This window comes from Loxodonta africana, chromosome 3 (genome assembly GCF_030014295.1).
Source record: "Loxodonta africana isolate mLoxAfr1 chromosome 3, mLoxAfr1.hap2, whole genome shotgun sequence".
NCBI lineage: Eukaryota > Metazoa > Chordata > Mammalia > Proboscidea > Elephantidae > Loxodonta > Loxodonta africana.
In genome coordinates this window covers 108,039,383-108,057,777 of record NC_087344.1, presented here as the reverse complement: position 1 = coordinate 108,057,777, position 18,395 = coordinate 108,039,383, and the positions used below count along the sequence as shown (strand labels likewise).

Here is an 18,395-nt window from a genome sequence, read left to right as displayed (position 1 = left end):
CCTGTGCATTTTCCTCATGACAACGGAATCTGTATTGCTGTGCAGAACTGAGAAACACCCCTGCCTAGAAGCCATTGTTTTACTTTTTATATGGCAGTAGAGAATCTAGGGAACTGACTTCCCCATTTTCAGTGTTGGTTTTCTACATTGATAAATTCTCTTTTCCCCTTTGGGGCTCTTTTGTTATTGTCTGAAGACCCCAGAAATGTTGACAGTGACTGTCAAGGTTGGGGAGTCCCTGCATGGCAGAAACGGTTAAGTGCTCAACTGCTAAACAAAGGTTGGCAGTTCAAACCCACCCAGAGGCACCTAGGAAGAAAGGCCTGATGATCTGCTTCCAAAAGGCCACAGCCTTGAAAACCCTGTGGAATAGTTCTATTCTGCACACGTGGGGTCACCATGAGCCAGAATCTGCTAGCAGGCCACTATTTTGTTTTCTATCAAGTTTGGTGGGCTAGACTGAAACGTCAGCAGCACTCAGTGGTTCTCAGACCTTCACCTGAAACCTCACGTCCAGAAGCAGGGAGGGTCTCAGCAGGCAGGGGAAATGTGTGATGCGATGGTCTACTGGGGCTACAGTCTCGCATCCTGAGCTTTCAGGGATCCTGTGTTCTGAGTTAGGCTGGGGTGGTCAGTGACTCATGAAGCAGTGGGCAGGAGGAAGAGGAAGCAGAAAGGTGACCCAATAGTGCAAGAAATAAAGGGCTGAGATTCTCAGGTTTCTGCCCTTTTCTTCCCCTCCCCCCCCACCCCCAAATCACCATTACTAAGAGGATACCATGGGTGCTTAGGTGATCAGGCCTCCTCCTCTCTGGCCCCACTTACTGTCCACACTCTCTGCTGTCCTTCCATGACACTTTGCCCTCTTAAAGGGTGTGTCGGACCTCTAGAGCATTTCACTTGCAGAAACATCACTGCATTTTCAACTAGTACTCAACTATTAACTAACACAGAGGTCCACAGGCCTTACTCTGAGAAACCCTGGTTTCTAGACATTTTACTGGACAGTGTCAGCTAGAAAAACACAATATGAGTGGCCCTGGGGTGGTCCTGTCTTGGGCAAGGCCATCTTCTCTGTCTATACTTTATCGTCATCTCAGGCAGCCCCTTTCCTATCCCATCCCAAGATTTCTGGGGCCCTATGATTTCATTCCCATTACCCTAACACATGCCGAAGGAGAAACAGTTGATAACATCTTATAGTTCTCTTTTTCTCATGCATTTGAATTTTAATAACAAACACTGAATTTAAAAAAATGTTTCTTTTTTTTCACCTCGTTTTATTATTACCTAACGTGTAGAGGAGAATTTGGTTAGGTGGCCAAGGGAGTGGGGGGCTGTCACACGACTCTTCTAGGTCTCTTAGGGAAGAGACCGGTAGAGCTATAGAGTGTGGGTGCTAGAATCTCACGGCCTGGGTTATGCCAGCTTTGTAACATTTGGCAAAACTGCTTAATCTCCCTGGGCCTTAAATTCTTCATCTGCATGGTAGGAATAATAATTAGACTCCTTTTATATGACTGCTATCAATCAGAATTGACTCAAAGGAAATGGGTTTATAGGACTGTAGTGATAAGTAAAGGACAATTCATGTGTAAATTGCTTATCACTATGCCCAATATGTAGTAAGCTAATATATGTTAGCTAAAAAAAAAAAAAAAAATTTTTTTTTTTTAATATTATTTATGGGGCCCTGATGGCATAGTAGTTAAGAACTATGGCTGGTAACCAAAAGGTTGGCCATTTGAATACACTAGCTGCTCCTTGGAAAACCCATGGGGCAATTCTACTCTGTCCTATAGGGTCACTATGAGTCGGAATTGACTTGATGGCAATGGGCTTGGTTTTGGTTTAATATTATTTATAAAGAGCTCTATTGGCACAACAGTTAAGTGTTCAGCTGCTAACTGAAAAGTTGGTGGTTTGAACCCAACCAGTGTCTCCACAGGAGAAAGGCCTGGCAATCTGCTCCTGTAAAGAGTACAGCCTAAAACATCCCTACGGAGCAGTTCTCTGTAACATGGAGTCACTGAGTTAAAATTGGCTCGATGGCACCCAACAACAACAACAATCACCACAATATTATGTATTATCCTGAAATGACCCTGGGGTTAGTTATATAATTGGCCACTTGCTATTATACCAGGATATATGAGTTTCCTACCCCAGAGAAACTTCCCCTGTGCATTTCCTAAAGGCTGACATTATCTTCTGAGAGACTGATTTTTTTCTTTCTTTTTTAATATAAGATTGTGTTTTCCATTTAAATGTAAATACATTAAGGAAGGAAAAGGGAGTAAGTCTTGTAAGTCATTTAACCCTTACCATGAATGAATTGGAAACCCTGGTGACGTAGTGGTTAAGTGCTGCAGCTGCTAACCAAAGGGCTGGAAGTTCAAATCTGCCAGGCACTCCTTGGAAACTCTATGGGGCAGTTCTACTCTGTCCTGTAGGGTTGCTATGAGTCGGAATCGACTAGACGGCACTGGGTTTGGTTTTTGGTTTTGGTATGAATGAATTGGAAACCCTGGTGGCGTAGCGGTTAAGATTCTATGGTTGCTATCCAAAAGGCTGGCAGTTTGAATATCACCAGGAGCTCCTTGGAAACTATGCAGCAGTTCTGCTCTGTCCTATGGGGTTGCTATGAAGTCGGAATTAACTCAACGGCAATGGGTTTTTTTCTTTATGAATTTGTTTGATTTCCTTTCGAGACCAGGTTTTTAAAGGTCAAGGAAGATACTATGCAAAGGGAAAGCAATACAGAAGAGTGCTGGGGGCCGGAAGGACAAGCCATATCTACTTCATGGTTTGCCCTGCAGCTTGAGGGGCATCATTTCGAAACCACATAATTTTGAGATGAATCAATTCAGTGGTACACACATAAACATTAAAAAAAATAAAAGGTAATTTCTTGCATGGAAGGAGCATTGTTTTCCGGACTGTGCTTCTTTATAAAAAATCTTTTGTTACCAGGCAAGTTTGGCTGGCCAAAAAGGCTCATTATCAAACAAGTTAACTAAAATATTACAGATCTTGTATCTTTTTATTTTTTCAATTATGAAGCAATTCAAACTTCATTTATGAGGCTTGGCTTTTACTGTTCTTATTTATATCTTTAGTTATCATGTTGCGTAATACATTTATTTATGATGTTTGTTTTTTTATTGTACGTCTTGTCTGGAATTAAGTGTCTAGAAGGCAAGGAACTTTGTCTCCTTTGCTCACTGAGATTCTGCAAACACCTAGCAAAGCCTGGCACATGGTAGAGGTTAGATAAATATTTGATGAATGACTAAATGAATAACTGTCTTTTCATGGATATTAAAAAAAAACAATTGAAATTATAGATTTATTATAAAGCAATTTGGCTACATGAATTAAGCATCTTAAAACGTGCTTAACCCTTGATCCAAAAATTCTTCTTTGGGCCTAAAGAAATAAGGAGAGTTTATATACAAAACTGTTTAAAGAAGTTTATTTATAGTGAAAGAAATGGAAACAGCCTAGAACTTGCTTAAATAGGGAAACTGTTAAATTTTAGCGCATTCATGAACTGAAAAAAAGTGCATAAAAAACTAGTGCATTTATTAAAATGTAAATAGCAGTTATTTATAGGTTTTAGAATTACACAATTCCATTGCTTTTAAAAACAGGTAATTTTTAGGAAGATTTAATACTAGTACTTTCTCTACAGAAGCCCTGGGGACACAATGGTTAAGGGAAAGGCCAATGGTTTGAACCCGCCAGCGGCTCCACGGAAGAAAAGACCTGGGGATCTTCTTCCATAAAGATTATATCCTAGGAAACGCTATTGGGCAGTTCTACTCTGTTATATAGGGTCACTATGAGTCAGAATCGACTTGAGGGCACCTAACGACAACTTTCTCTAACACACTTACAGTGTTTCTCATATAAAGTGTCTTACAGAAGAATTTGCACCAAGAGAATAGTTTATAGTTCTTCTTAGGCAACATGCTGATTTGAATAGATGCAACTTTTCAGGGGCATTTTATTTTAACTAGGATTTTTTCCCTTAAATTAATTCCTTCCCCTCCCCTTGGGAAACCAACAAAGACTTTAAATTTAGACTTGTTGTAGAATAGTTGTGATGTTCCTATCCCTTATAGCTGAGGTTTAAGACTTCTATCTTTAAAGATGAGATTTGTGGTCCTATAGTTAATCTGTTGAACATATTTATTAAGCTATTCCTTGACTTTGATGTAATTTTTTTTAAAAAGTGGGGAGACTGCTGTGGAGTTTGTGGGGAAAATGCACAGCATCTCGAGTAAGAAAACTTGTGTCCTAATTTAGGTACTACTGCCCACTAGTAATAATGATCCAGGAAGCTGGACTATATGAAGAAGAATGGGGCATCAGAATTGGCGGAAAACTCATTAACGACCTGCATTATGCAGATGACACAACCTTGCTTGCTGAAAGTGAAGAAGACTTGAAGCACTTCCTGATGAAGATCAAAGACAGCCTTCAGTATGGATTGCACCTCAACATAGAGAAAACAAAAATCCTCACAACTGGACCAATAAGCAACATCACGATAAATGGAGAAAAGATTGAACTTGTCAAGGATTTCATTTTACTTGGACCCACAATCAACACCATGGAAGTCAAGAAATCAAATGACACATTATATTGGGCAAATCTGCTGCAAAAGACCTCTTCAAAGTGTTAAAAAAGCAAAGATGTCACTTTGAGGACTAAGGTACACCTGACCCAACCCATGGTGTTTTCAATTGCCTCATATGCATGTGAAAGCTGGACAATGAAGAAGAGCTGACATCTTTGAATTGTGGTGTTGGAGAAGAATACTAAATATACCATAGACTGCCAAAAGAACGAACAAATCTGTCTTGGAAGAAGTACAACCAGAATGCTTCTTAGAAGCAAAGATGGCAAGACTACATCTCATGTACTGTGAACTTACCAGGAGGGACCAGTCCCTGGAGAAAGATATTATGTTTGGTAAGGAGAGGGTTAGCGAAAAAGAGGAAGACCCTCAATGAGACGGATTGACACAGTCACTACAACAATGGGCTCAAGCATAACAAGGATTGCGAGGATGGCGCAGGACTGGGCAGTGTTTGGTTCTGTCGTAGGCATGGTTGCTGTGAGTCAAAACCGACTCCATGGCACTTTAAACAACAACAATCCACTAGCAATGTGGTATTTAGGAAGTCATGCTTCACTTTCTTCATTTGTAAATGGTGCTAATTATACCACAAAATACAGCTGGTGTAAAGATCAAGTTTATACTTAGCAGTACTTTGTGAATAGTAAATGTTAGTTATCAATTAGAACAATCTTACTTTACAAGTCTAGATTTTATTACAAAATAATTGGCTGCCAAATAAATTCTGACGATTATAAAATGGCGTATAAGTCCTCAGATTTTGTTGCAGTACCAACGTAAAGGAGGATTTCTTAAAAATCCTGCTAAAAAAGAGAACTGAAACATAGTACTATGAATGAGTATCTTAATAACGTATTTCTAAGATTTGGGCATTAGGGGGCGCCAAAAGAGCTTTGCACCTAGTCTGGCTCTTCACTTCCTCTACTTGCTTGGAAGGCATCAATACCTAAAACGGATGTCTAAGCATTTTGAAAAACTTAGGACACAATTCCAAGGTGTTATGCTATAATAGTAATGGTATTAAGAATACTGTGATTGAAATTAAATCCTTTAGTCCTGAAGATAAATATTTTTAATCGAGTGTATAAACAAACTACCTAGAGGGGGTAGAAATGAGGCTATTATGGAATATGATGACAATTCATTATGGAGTATTGAAGTCTATTTGGCTATGACTTTATTAAATTACATGTGTGAATAAATATAAATTTAAACTAACAATATTAAAATATCTGAAGATAGACAATAGAGCAGCTAGACTCTGATGTTGAGGAGAGTTAATCCCATGTTTAAATGTTTTAACTCTTTCTGACAGATTTGCATACAGTATGTAATCAATGTTCACTGATGTGATTTGATTTGTTTCTCATTTAGGAGAATATATTTACCAGCATGGCCTAAAGGATTGAATGCAACTCTTGCATGTATTTTTCTTCTTTAGAATAACATTTTTCAAAGTGAGGTCTTAGATTTATATATGCCTCAGAATCACCTAGGATATTTGTGAAAAATGCTGACTCTTGAGCACCCCAGCCCCTTCTAACCTGTGGAATCAGACAATCTGGGAACAGGGCCTGGGAATATGCATCTTAAACAGTAACCCCAGGTGGTTTTAATGCCCAGGAAAGTGAGGGCCATTACTTAAATTGCAGTCAGTCTTAACAAAATCAAAGCAAAATGACCATTTAAATGTTACCATCTGCTTTGTTAGTTTTGTTAGAAATTTTGGAGAAAAAATACTTAGAAGAAAGACAGATATCAAAGGAAAAGTCAAAGTAAATAAAATATATAAATACACTCACCTGTCTGGGGTGTTGTATGAAAAAAGGGTGAACTCCACGACTGCCAGTACCTTTTACCTGTTCCTTGACATCTCACTTGAAATACGTACTCAGTGTTTGGCTCCAGGTGGAATTCCGATCGTTGCTCATGTGTGAAATTGGTGTCAAATGCTTTAACCTAAAGTGAATGAATAACAATAACAAAACGATGCAGTATGCTTCTAGAATTAATAATATTCTGGACTTCCAGCCGACATGGCACCACAGAAGCACCACGCAGACCCTCTACCCAACCAAAAAAAACCCCAGTGCACAGCAGACCCAAAAAACTAAGTAAAACAGAGAAAAATGTGTTTCCTGGAAACTGAAGTGTCAAATAAAGAGATAAGAAATTGACAGAGGACAGAGAGCAAGGAGAGATATGTGTGGCGTGGGTGGGTGGGGGGCGCACGGCTAACAGAGCACTGATCTGCCATCTTGGACTCCTGTTGGGGATCAGCAGACAGGGAGCACGGGAAAGCAGCTTTGCAGAGCTCCCAGCAAGAGAAAGAGCACCGGGTAGCCAGCGACACATGCTTTCCCACCCCCCATCCTCTCCCCGTGGCTCTACCTCTGAGCGTCCTGGCTCGCTGGGTGGCTCCGCCAGCCAGGAAGTGCAGTGTCCCTGCTGCTTGGATTCACCCTACCCACATCAGAGATCGGTGGGCACAGAATACAGGAAAGCAGCTTCATGAGGTTTGCAGCAGGAGACAGAGCACCCAGTAATGAGCGATATACACTTTCCTAGCTCCTCCCTTCCTCCCCTCTTCAGCTTCCTCTGCTTCCCACCAGCCACAGTCTCTTGGCCGGGAGGCAACTGCTTTGGCCTCAGGCTGCTTGGATTCACCATGCCCACACTGGCTGGGCCCCTGAGCTGGTGTTGGTTCTTTTTGTCTCTTTTGATTTCTTCTGTGCCTCCTACCACCTCCCCCTCCTTCCTCTGGAACACCTGGCTCTGGTGTGCCATCTTTGCTTCTTCTTGACAGGCCGTGAAGCCATGCTCCACTGGGGAACCACTCCCCCAGCCCATGACACCAGGCTGGTGGGATCCCTGTGGCTTTTTTTTTTTTTTTTTTGCCTTGTTGTGTTTCGTTTGTTTGTTTTCTTTTTCTTTTCGAAGCTTGGGATCCACTTCTAGCCAGGCTGCCCTGCACGGCTTAGGAGCCACTCCCCCAATCTGCGCAGCCGCGTAGTAGGGATCCTTGGGGGCATTTCTCTTTGTCTTTTCTTTCTCTTTTTCCCTTTCTGTCTTTCCTCATTTCTCAGTTCTCGTCTCTCTATACTTATCTTCTTTTCCTGACTCCTGAATTCCTGGTGCTGTGTGACATCTATACCCCCTCTAGCCAGGCTATACCACACAGCCTGGGAGCCACTTCCCCAGTCTTGGAAGTCCCACCAGTTGGACTCTGGGACTCCTGGTGGCTTTTCTTTTCTTTTTTTTTTCCAAATTTTTATCCAGTTATTTTCTTTCTTTTTCCCTTTTTCTTCTTTTTGCTTTTCTCCACTTCTCAGTTTCTTTCCTCTTCACTCCAATGGCAAGCTCCCTTAGCACTTTTTTTTTCCTTTCTTTGCCTGTTTCTTTTTTAGCTCCTGTTTCTCCCTCCTCTTTCCCATACCCCCATTAGCTCCACACATCACAATCTCCTCCCTCTTTCCTGCCTACCTGCACAGTGCACTGAACATCACACCCCTGAGAAGCACAGGCATGGCCTACTGGAACCTGCCCAGCACTGATTCCTGGCCAGCCCTGTCGGCCCTAGTACATGCCACAAACAACTCATCCCAGCAACTCCCCTTCAGCTGGACCTGCCCTACTGCACCATAGCTGATTGACTGACCCTGCCCTTGGACAAGGAGGTGAAAAGTACTGTGACTACAGATGAGCAAACAACAAAGAACACACAGCCCATCCACTCAGACATAACCAAATAAAATGAAAAAGTAGGATGAAACAAACAAATCTACAATCAAGAAATGAAGAAAATAACTACTGAATGTCCTGAAGACAGCAGACAAAATCAAAACATAAAAAAAAAAAAAAAAAAAAGACAGGATGGTTCCAGTAGGCAACCAAAATAAAACACCGGTTGACTTTCCAGTAGAAGAAAAGGCACTAGAACTGCCTGATAGGGAATTCAAACCTCTCATATTCAGAGCAATCCAAGAGATGAAGCACAAAGCAGACAAAAATGAGGAAAAATAGACAAATTTATGGAAAAGGCAGACAAATTCATGGAAAATACAGACAAAAATATGGAAGAATTCGGGAAAGTAATACAGGAAAAAAAAAAATGCCAAAATAAACTCACAACTAGAAATCATACAAAAAAAAAAAAATTAGAAATCCAAAAGATAAACAACAAGATTTCAGAAATGGACAGTGTCATAGAAGGGCTGAGGAGCAGGTATGAAACCATGGAAGACAAATTCAGCAAAATTGAAGACAAACTCTTGGCTACAACTCTGTTAGAGGAAAAATCAGAAAAAAGAACAAAGAAAAATGAAGAAACCCTGAGAATTATGTGGGATACAATCAAAAGCAAAAATTTATGAGTGATCGGAGTTCTAGAACAATGAGAGAAAATGAAAAGCACAGAGATCATTGAAGAATTGCTGACAGAAAACTTCCCTAATATCATGAATGATGAAAAGGTGACCATCCCAGAAGCTCAACGAACCCCATATAGGACAGGCCCCAAAAGAAAATCACCAAGGCATATCATAATCACACTAGCTAAAACCAGAGATAAAGAAAAAACCCTGCGAGCAGCTCAAGAAAAACAAAAAGTCAGAACAAAGGAGAAACAATAAGACTAAGCTCTGATTATTTGGTAGAAACACATGCAGGCAAGAAGGCAATGGGATGACATATATAAAACCTTGAAAAAAAAATTGCCAGCATAGAATAATATATCCTGCAAAATTTTCATTCAAATGTGATGGTGAAATTAGGACATTTCCAGATAAAGCGAATTAACAATATTCCACTCAGCAGAAATCTACAGAGCACCCACTACTTTCCAAGCACTCTTCTAGACCCTGGGAAAACAAAGGGAAATAGACGCTTTATACACAGCACGGCCATAAAAAAATCAAATTCACATTAATAAACATGAAAAGTGAAATATTTATTGTTGGTGTTTGAACACTCTGTCTAGTTTTTAAGTCTCAAGAGATCCTAAAATGTAATATACCCTTAATTTTGGAAAAGTTGATTTTAATGGAGTTGGGGCAAGGGACCTAATATCAAGTGTTTGAGTCATTCTGTCTGCATTAGATATTTAGATCAATAATTATTCCTATATAATGAAATAATTTCACTTGTTAATGATGATTTTTGGAAAAAATTGCTCATAAGCTAAGCTGTTAACCAAAAAACAAAAAAACAGACCCATAACTGTCAGGTCAATCCTGACTTACAGCGACCCTACAGAACAGCCCCATAAGATTTCCAAGGAGCAGCTGGTGAATTTGAACTGCCAACATGTAGGTTAGCAGCTGAGCTCTTAACCACTGTGCCACCAGTATTCTAGATTTATGGAGTTACTACAAGGCCTAATATAGATGCATGTGTGAGAAAGAGAAAAACAAAACATTTAAGGATGTTGAACTGTGAAAATCCAACAGAAAAGAAGCAAGAAAATAGACGAAGAAAAAACGCATGAATCATTTTTCTGGGGCGATGTGCTATACAATCTGCTATAAAACGTAATGAAAAACAACCCCAAACAAGCTGGTTTAGTTGAGAAAGAGAACCTAAGACATTTGCACAGCCCTGTCAGTAAGTTGTAGTAAGTGATTTACCGAGAAGAGGGAAGCATGACTGAAAGGCAAACATAAAATATGTCTAGAAATGCATTTATGTGGCAAACCACCAAGATTAAAAAAAAACACAAGGTATCAACCTCATTCGGGGATTCTTCCCTTAAAAGCCAATCTTAACATAAATCTTTAAAAGATGCAATGCATTGAAAATACAAAATTCATGTAAATATTTGTGTAAGTTTTGAAAACGTCATGTTCCCCGAAAGATATCATTCAGACTCTCCATAAGTCACATCTCTGCCCGCAGTGCTCAGAATTTTCTGCTGTCTAGATATGACTAGTCTGCATTTGGGGTCTCCTGGGATCCAGGAGAGTTTTTACTTATTGCGCCAAATATTTGACTTCCAAATGCACTCGACTTCGTATTAGCTTTTCTTGTAAGGGAGTTGCTTTTCTCCAATGTGGCTCTTGCCATTATGTTTACAGAGAAGCCCTCAATACCCTCAAGTACAGCCAGAATTTCAAAATAAAAGAATTTTACAAAACTGCTAACACAGTTGTTTCTACACTGAGGCAAAGCAGGTGATCTTTTAGGGCCTTGCACACACAAAAAGCCTCAAGATGATCCCTTCGGAGAAAAAGACGAGCACTGAGAGAGCTAGACCACTGCATACACCTCATTCTCACGAGTGCAGTTTCTACAGCGAGACAAGCAAAACCTACACGTATTTTCATTGTTTCATTGTTAAAATATACTTGGAGGCATTTCATCAGCAAAATCCACTAATTGAACAATGTTATTTATTGGAGCAAATTTTTTAAATAGGTATTTCTTTTGTAAAATATAGTTCATGTCCATTACTACCCCTGTAGTGGTTACCAGCACAACCAGCACCACAGGTCAACACTGGGACAGTCAGGTGAAAAATGAATTCAATCAAACTAAGCTATTCAGTGACACCCTGATCCTACCAGCCACCCACCAGAGTTCTCTCCTTCTGATGGCTGTCAAGCGTGCAGAACAGAAAATGCAGGAGTCATTGAAGGAAGCAATTGAAAAAGTATATTGCCTATGGTTAATGATAAATGGTTAGTAATGAGTTTTAAAGAAAACAAAAATCTTCACAACTGGACCAATAAGCAACATCATGGTAATCAGAGAAAATATTGAAGTTGTCAATGATTTCATTTGACTTGAATCCACAATCAATGCCCATGGAAGCAGCAGCCAAGAAATCAAATGACATATTGCATTGGGCAAATCTGTTGCAAAAGACCACTTTAAAGTGTTAAAAAGCAAAGACATCATTTTGAGTACTAAGGTGTGCCTGACCCAAGCCATGGTATTTTCAATTGCATCATACACATGTGAAAGCTGGACGACGAATAAGGAAGACCAAAGAAGGCTCGATACCTTTGAATTATGGTGTTGGTGAAGAATATTGAATATACAATAGACTGGCAGAAGAATGAACAAATCTGTCTTGGAGGAAGTACAGCCAGAATGCTCCTTGGAAGCAAGGATGGTGAGACTTCATTTCATAGACTTTGGACATGTTATCAGGGGGTACCTGTTCCTGGCAAAAGGATACCATGCTTGGTGAAGTAGAGGGTCAGCAAAAAAGAGGAAGAATCTCAACGAAATGGATTGACACAGTGGCTGCAACAATGGCCTTAAACATAGCAACAACTGTGCAGATGGCAGAATTTCGTTTTGTTGTACATAGGGTTGCTATGAGTCAGAACAAACTCAATGGCACCTAACAACAACAACAACAAATGAAGTTATAGCCATTAGGAGAAAAAGTCCCTAAGCAGAAGAAAATCATGACAAGGGCAGAACTTTGAATCAGATTAAAAAAAAAGATGAACATTCACGAGGAGACAAGTTGTTTGCCTTAAGATAGCTCTCTAGACTCCTCTTCATATTAAGTATTTGGGTGAAGGAGTGGAACATTTCAAAGGCTTCAACCTTGGGTGCTCCATCGATAAGCCCTTACTGAATGCCTATACGGAGAGTACAATTTCAAGAGTTCGAGAAATAGAACTATTTTTTATAGCAGATAATTTCTATTTAAAGCTTCAGTTCTGAGGAGGAGAGTGTGTGGAAACTTAACCTCTACTAGTTTGAGACACTTTTCTTAGGGTTGCAGCTAAGCTCTGGGGAGCATCCTTAGGTGGAGGCAAGGAAAATCTCCAACCTATCAAGAGAGTTCTATAATCCCCGCTTCCCCCTGCTCCAAACCTGGGGCCTGACCCCGGGTAAAGGGGCCCTTTTCAATAACCCACCAGTGTCTAAACTTTTTTGGTCCCCCTCCCCAATCTCCTCTTTTTTTGCCCAGGTAGACTTTGGCTCACTTACTTTGTACATGTCATCAGGAAAGACCAATTGCTGGAAAAGGACATCATGGTTGGTAAAGTAAGTAGAGGGTCAATGAAAACGAGGGAAACCCTCAAAGAAATGGATTGACACAGCAACCACACAATAGACTTAAACATACCAACGATCACGAACATGGCACAGTACAGAGCAACAATTTTTTCTGTTATACATAAGGCCACCCTGAGCCAGAGTCAACTTGACAGCAACTAACAACAACAGCAGCAATCTATTTAGTGTTTGGCAGGGAAGAGAAGGAGACTTAGTTGTAGCTAAGCATATGTTCTTCTAAATCTTTGGTGTTAAACCAGTATTGAGACTTTTGAAATGCAAAATGCAAGGATTTGACCATTTGCTATCTGTCAGATGTTCTATCAGTTCTTCCCTGTGAAGAATGGATGCTTCACAGTCTAGCTCAGAGGTCTACAAACTATGGCCTGTGTAGTTTTCACATTTTTAGATGGTTGAAAGAAAATAATAATATATCATGACTCAGAATTTATATGAAATTCAAATTTCAGTGTCCAAAAATAAAGTTTTATTGGAACCCAGTCACACTTATTCATTTACATACTGTCTATGGCTTCTTTCACAGTACAAACACAGAGCTGAGTGGTTGAGAGAGACCTATAGCCTGCAAAGTCTATAATGTTTACTACTTGGCCATTGAAGAAAATGTTTGCTGATCCCTTGGTCTAGCTTAATTGGAGAAATAAGTAATTTTTAGTCTATTTACTTGAACTTTCAGCCAAGATTTCCTGCTTATACTATCACCACCTACAAAATAAAAAAGGGCACCATTAAAAGCAAATAATAATAGATAATGTTTCAAAATGTTACATACATTAACCCACCCACTGCCGTCAAGTCGATTTCAACTCATAGCAACCCTACAGGGCAGAGCAGAACTGCCTCATAGGGTTTCCAAGGCTGTAAATCTTTCCAGAAGCAGACTGCACATCTTTCTCTCATGGAGCAACTGGTGGGTTGAAACCATGGACCTTTCAGTTAGCAGCTGAGTGCTTAAACACTCTGCTATCAAGGCACCCTTCTACATTAATGAGGCACTATAAAAATCAATGGTGGTAATATATATATGATTATGACACAGCCCTGCCCTCCAGGAGCTCATGTTAAAGGATGAGGAAATAGACATGTACATAAGTAAGTATCCACAATGTGCCAAATGTGCCAAATTCTATAATGTTGTTACTGTCAGCAGCAGCTGAGTCAGCCCTGACTCATGGTGAATCTATGCACAATGGAATCAAATGGTTGTGATCCATAGGGTTTTCATTGGCTGATTTTTAAAGTAGATCACCAGCCCTTTCTTCCTAGTCTTAGTCTGGAAGCTCTGCTGAAACCTGTTCAGCATTGCAGCAACATGTAAGCCTCCACTGACAGACAGGTGGTAGCTGCACTTGAGGCAGATTGGCCTGGAATTAAACCCAGGTCTTCCACGCGGAAGATGAGAGTTCTACCACTGAACCACTACTGCCCTCACATGGAGATATTTATATGGTGGGATGCTGCTGTTCTTGAGATAGAGCACCCAGAATTGGGTATGGATTGCTCCTGGGGATTGTGAGTTCTGTTTTTGAAACAAGTTTGAGTGCCAGAGAGACAGCCCAGGAAGATAACCAACAAGTAGCTAGAAATGGAGGTGTGATTCAGGGAGTGCTGTGAGGGCTCCAAGCAGGAGCCTACCACTGTAGCTGATATCTCGGCAGTGGGTGAGAGAATCAATGTAGTGAGGAGAGAGAGACAGCAGAAGTGAAGAGAACGTTCATGTTCAAAGAGCTGGCAAAGAAAAGGATTTACCAAGGAAAGGGCAGCCAGAGATATGGGTAGAGAACTAAGAGATTTCTAATTTTTCAACAGTGTTGAATGCTAGAATAGGATGGGAGCTGCCAAGGTCCTTGGCTATTGTTGTTCATGAAGATAACGGTGTCTTTGAAAGAATTGGTTTCAGCCCAGTGGGAAGAATCTAGGTTACATTTTGAAATAGATTGCAATAACTGCTCCGTTCTTTTTTCCTACAGGAGACCCTGAGTGGCAAATGTTTACCACACTTAGCTGATAACCAAAAGTTTGTGATTTGAGTCCATCTAAAAGCATCTCAGAAAAAAGGCCTGGCAATCTACTTCTAAAAAATCAGCCATCGAAAACCCTATAGAGGAAAGTTCTACTCTGACACACATAGGAGTCGCCATGAGGTGGAAGTGACTTCATGGCAACTGACTACACCCACTCCTCACTTATCAGCATGATTAGGTTCCAAAGACCAGGTCATTATGCAAAAATTGGCATTATGCAAAAATGGTGGGTGATCATATCATATCACAAAATGGAGGATGACTACTTCACTACATAACTGCCAAATTACATCATTACATAATTGACAAACCACTGAGAATCATGGCCCAGCCAAGCTGACATGAAACAACCATCATAGCCACCATTATTCTTGTCTTGCAACTTGGCATATGTTACTGCCAGACATAGGTCGTTAATGCACAAAATAGTCAGATAGTAGATTTTTTACCGTTGTCGTAAATTCGAAATGTTGGATAACAAGATAGTTGATAAGTAAGGAGTAGGTGCGTTTTTTTCTTTTTCCTGCTCTGTCCTTGTAGCTTTGAGTGCCTTACCACTAGTTCTGGGTTTGGCTGCATGGCTTGCTTTGGGTCAATGGAATGTTGGTCAACATAAAGCAAATAGAGCTTTGAAAAGCACTGGAGGGATTGGGCATGAGTGCTGTTGCTTGCTGCCGTCACCATAAGAAGGACATGCGCAGGCTAGCCCATTGGTTCCTGGAAGAAGAAAAGAAAACATGCAGAGGATAGCCTATTTTCAGACGTATGAGTGAGCCAGCTGAACTGGAAAAACATGTCTGATCCCAGGTAAGCCCAACCTGTATCAGCTGATCCCCACTGACAGTGAGAAATAAATGTTTATTGTTGTATGTCATTGAGTTTTGTGCTTTGTTATATGTGATTGTAGCAGTAGATAGCTGATATACACTTTAACAATGTAATAAAAAACTCAGCAAAGGATTTTAAGTATTGAAACTTCTGTATTTTATGGGTAGAAAGAAGGGCTACTAAAATTTTGCTACTTAGAGTGGAATCCAGTATGATTGCCCGCTAAATAATGGATTTGGGGATGGCATTGTTTAGCTATGTAATTTATAAAATGCTTTTTGGTGATGTAGCATTTGACCTCACTGCTACAGTACATGTATTTCTTATAAGGGGTGCTCACTGTATTGTTTTCTGATATTGTGGTCCTGTTGAGGCCCCAGGTTCTTAAGTGGTACAAACAATTTGTACTGGACTACTAACCTAAAGGTTGGCAGTTCAAACCCACTCAGTGGCATGGTAGAAGAAAGGCCTGCCAATCTGCTTCTGTTAAGATTACAGCCAAGAAAACCCTATGGAGCAGTTCTATTCTGTAACACTCAGAGGGTCACCATGAGCCGGAATCGACTCGACAACAGTGGGTTTGGTTTGGTTTTGGTTTTGGTTGAGACCCCAAGATAAAACACACTTGCGCGTCTGTGTATATGCACAACCATGTAACTTCCCTTGAAGAGGTGGGCATTCCTGGTGTCAATCATCTGTGTAGGAAGAGTGTTCTTAGACGTAATTAGAATTTAGAAGTCATGGTTTAAACAGAAAAGGATCCTGCCTTTCTATGGGAATTGCTTTCTTGAGCCTACAGTCTAGAAAAGGAGATATATAGGTAGAAACTTTTTGTTGAGATTATTAAGATGATATCCACTGCATAGAAGAAAACCACGAGCTAGACAGAGCCTACCAACTTTAGGGAGCCAGTCGTATTGTGTAGCCCAGATTAAGTAGTAGCTGGCTTTTCTCTGAGATGTTTGTTTTTCCCTTGCTATCCCTGAGCCTTATTAATTCCTTACGTGTTCCATCCTGGTCCAAGCTACACAGTTGGAGAGCCGAAGAATGGGTTGAGGTAAATGAGATGCTGGTAAATGTTTCCAAAGGAGTAAATTAAATCTAAAGCTGTATGTCAGGGTTGTATCCTTTCACCATACTTATTATTTATGCTGAACAAATAATCCAAGAAGCTGGACTATATGAAGAAGAACATGGCATCAGGATTGGAGGAAGACTCATTCACAACTTTTGACATACAGATGACACAGCCTGGCTTGAAGCCCTTACTGATGAAGATCAAAGACTACAGTCTTTAGTATGGATTACACCTCAACATAAAGAAAAAGAAAAATCCTCAAAACATGACCAGTAAGTAATATCATGATAAATGTAGAAAATATTGAAGTTGTCAAGGATTTCATTTTACTTGGATCCACAAGTAATGCCCATGGAAGCAGCAGTCAGGAAATTAAACAACATATTGCATTGGGCAGATCTGCTACAAAAGACTTCTTTAAAGTGTTAAAAAGCAAAGATGTCACTTTGAGGACTAAGGCATGCCTAACCCAAGCCATGGTGTTTTCAATCACCTCATATGCACGCGAAAGCTGGAGAATGAATAAAGAAGGCTGAAGAAGGATTGATGCCTTTGAATTATGGTGTCGGTGAAGAATATTGAATATACTGTGGACTGCCAGAAGAGCAAACAAGTCTGTCTTGGGAAATACAGCCAGAGTACTCCTTGGAAGTGAGGATGGTGAGACTTCATCTCATGTACTCTGTTATCAGGAGGGACCAGTCCCTGGAGAACGACATCATGCTTGGTGAAGTAGAGGGTCAGCGAAAAAGAAGACACAGTGGCCGCAACAAAGGGCTCAAACATAGCAATGATCGTGAGGATGGCACAAGACTGGGCAGTGTTTCATTCTGTCATTCTGTTGTACATAGGATCTCTAAGAGTCAGGACTGACTCGAAGGCACCTAACAACAACAACAACAAGTTTAATAGCAGCTGAGTGCATTAACTATTTGCATCACCCAGGGACTCCAGAGGTTAAGATAAAGAATAACACTAACAGCTATCATTTACTGAGCATTATCACCGTTCTGAACTCCTTGGTAGTTAACATGCTCAGCTGCTAACAAAAAGGTTGGAGGTTCATATCCACTCGGAAGAAAGACCTGGTGATCTACTTCTGGAAAACCTGATGGAACACAGCTCTACTTAGACATACGCGAGGTCGCCATTAGTTCGAATCAGCTCAATGGCAATTGGTAGGTTAATTCTTCTATTCCAAGCACTGGGCTAACAGTTTTACATTATTTGATTTCCACCACCCCCCTGGCACCATATGAGGTAGGCGCTTTTCTTATTGTCATTTACATACAATGAGGCACAGAAAAGTCAAGGAACTTGCCCAAGGCTGCACAACTAGAAAATGGCAGAGGCAGGCTGTGAACTCCAGAACCTGTGCTCTTAGCCATCAGATGTTCTTGCTAGTAGCCTCCTGCCTCTTTGAAGTAAAGGACTGCCCTCTAGCAATATCTCATGGAGTCGATGCCACCACAGAGCTGAGGCGGAAAGAGGAATCTGTAGTCCCTCATATCCTCCCACTCTCCTTGTCTCTGGTAGTACTTATGCCAAGTGAGAAGTTTACTAATCTCAGTATTGCTCAATGGCCGTGATACTACATACAGAGCCTCAACTATCCTATTACAGTAAAACCCCATTAACTCAAAATTCAATACCTAAATTCCATATATGCAAAAAGAGTGACTGTGGAGTTTTGTTGTGCATTTTCCTGTGTGTCCCAGGCTTTAAGTGTGGGCTCGCTATACACACTGATACTGTAATTACTTAGTCAAGGAGCTCCAGC

The 18,395-nt window shown here is 40.5% G+C and overlaps 1 protein-coding gene across 2 annotated transcripts in view; it reads right to left on the bottom strand.

Annotated features, from left to right (window-relative positions):
• Positions 1–18,395, bottom strand: part of IL23R (interleukin 23 receptor) — an 80,172-nt gene that overhangs the window by 32,948 nt on the left and 28,829 nt on the right. For both annotated transcript variants that reach the window (XM_064282110.1, XM_064282109.1), the window contains exon 7: positions 6,451–6,607. In XM_064282110.1, the coding sequence (XP_064138180.1) occupies positions 6,451–6,607 (157 nt within the window). The remainder of the gene's footprint in view (positions 1–6,450; positions 6,608–18,395) is intronic.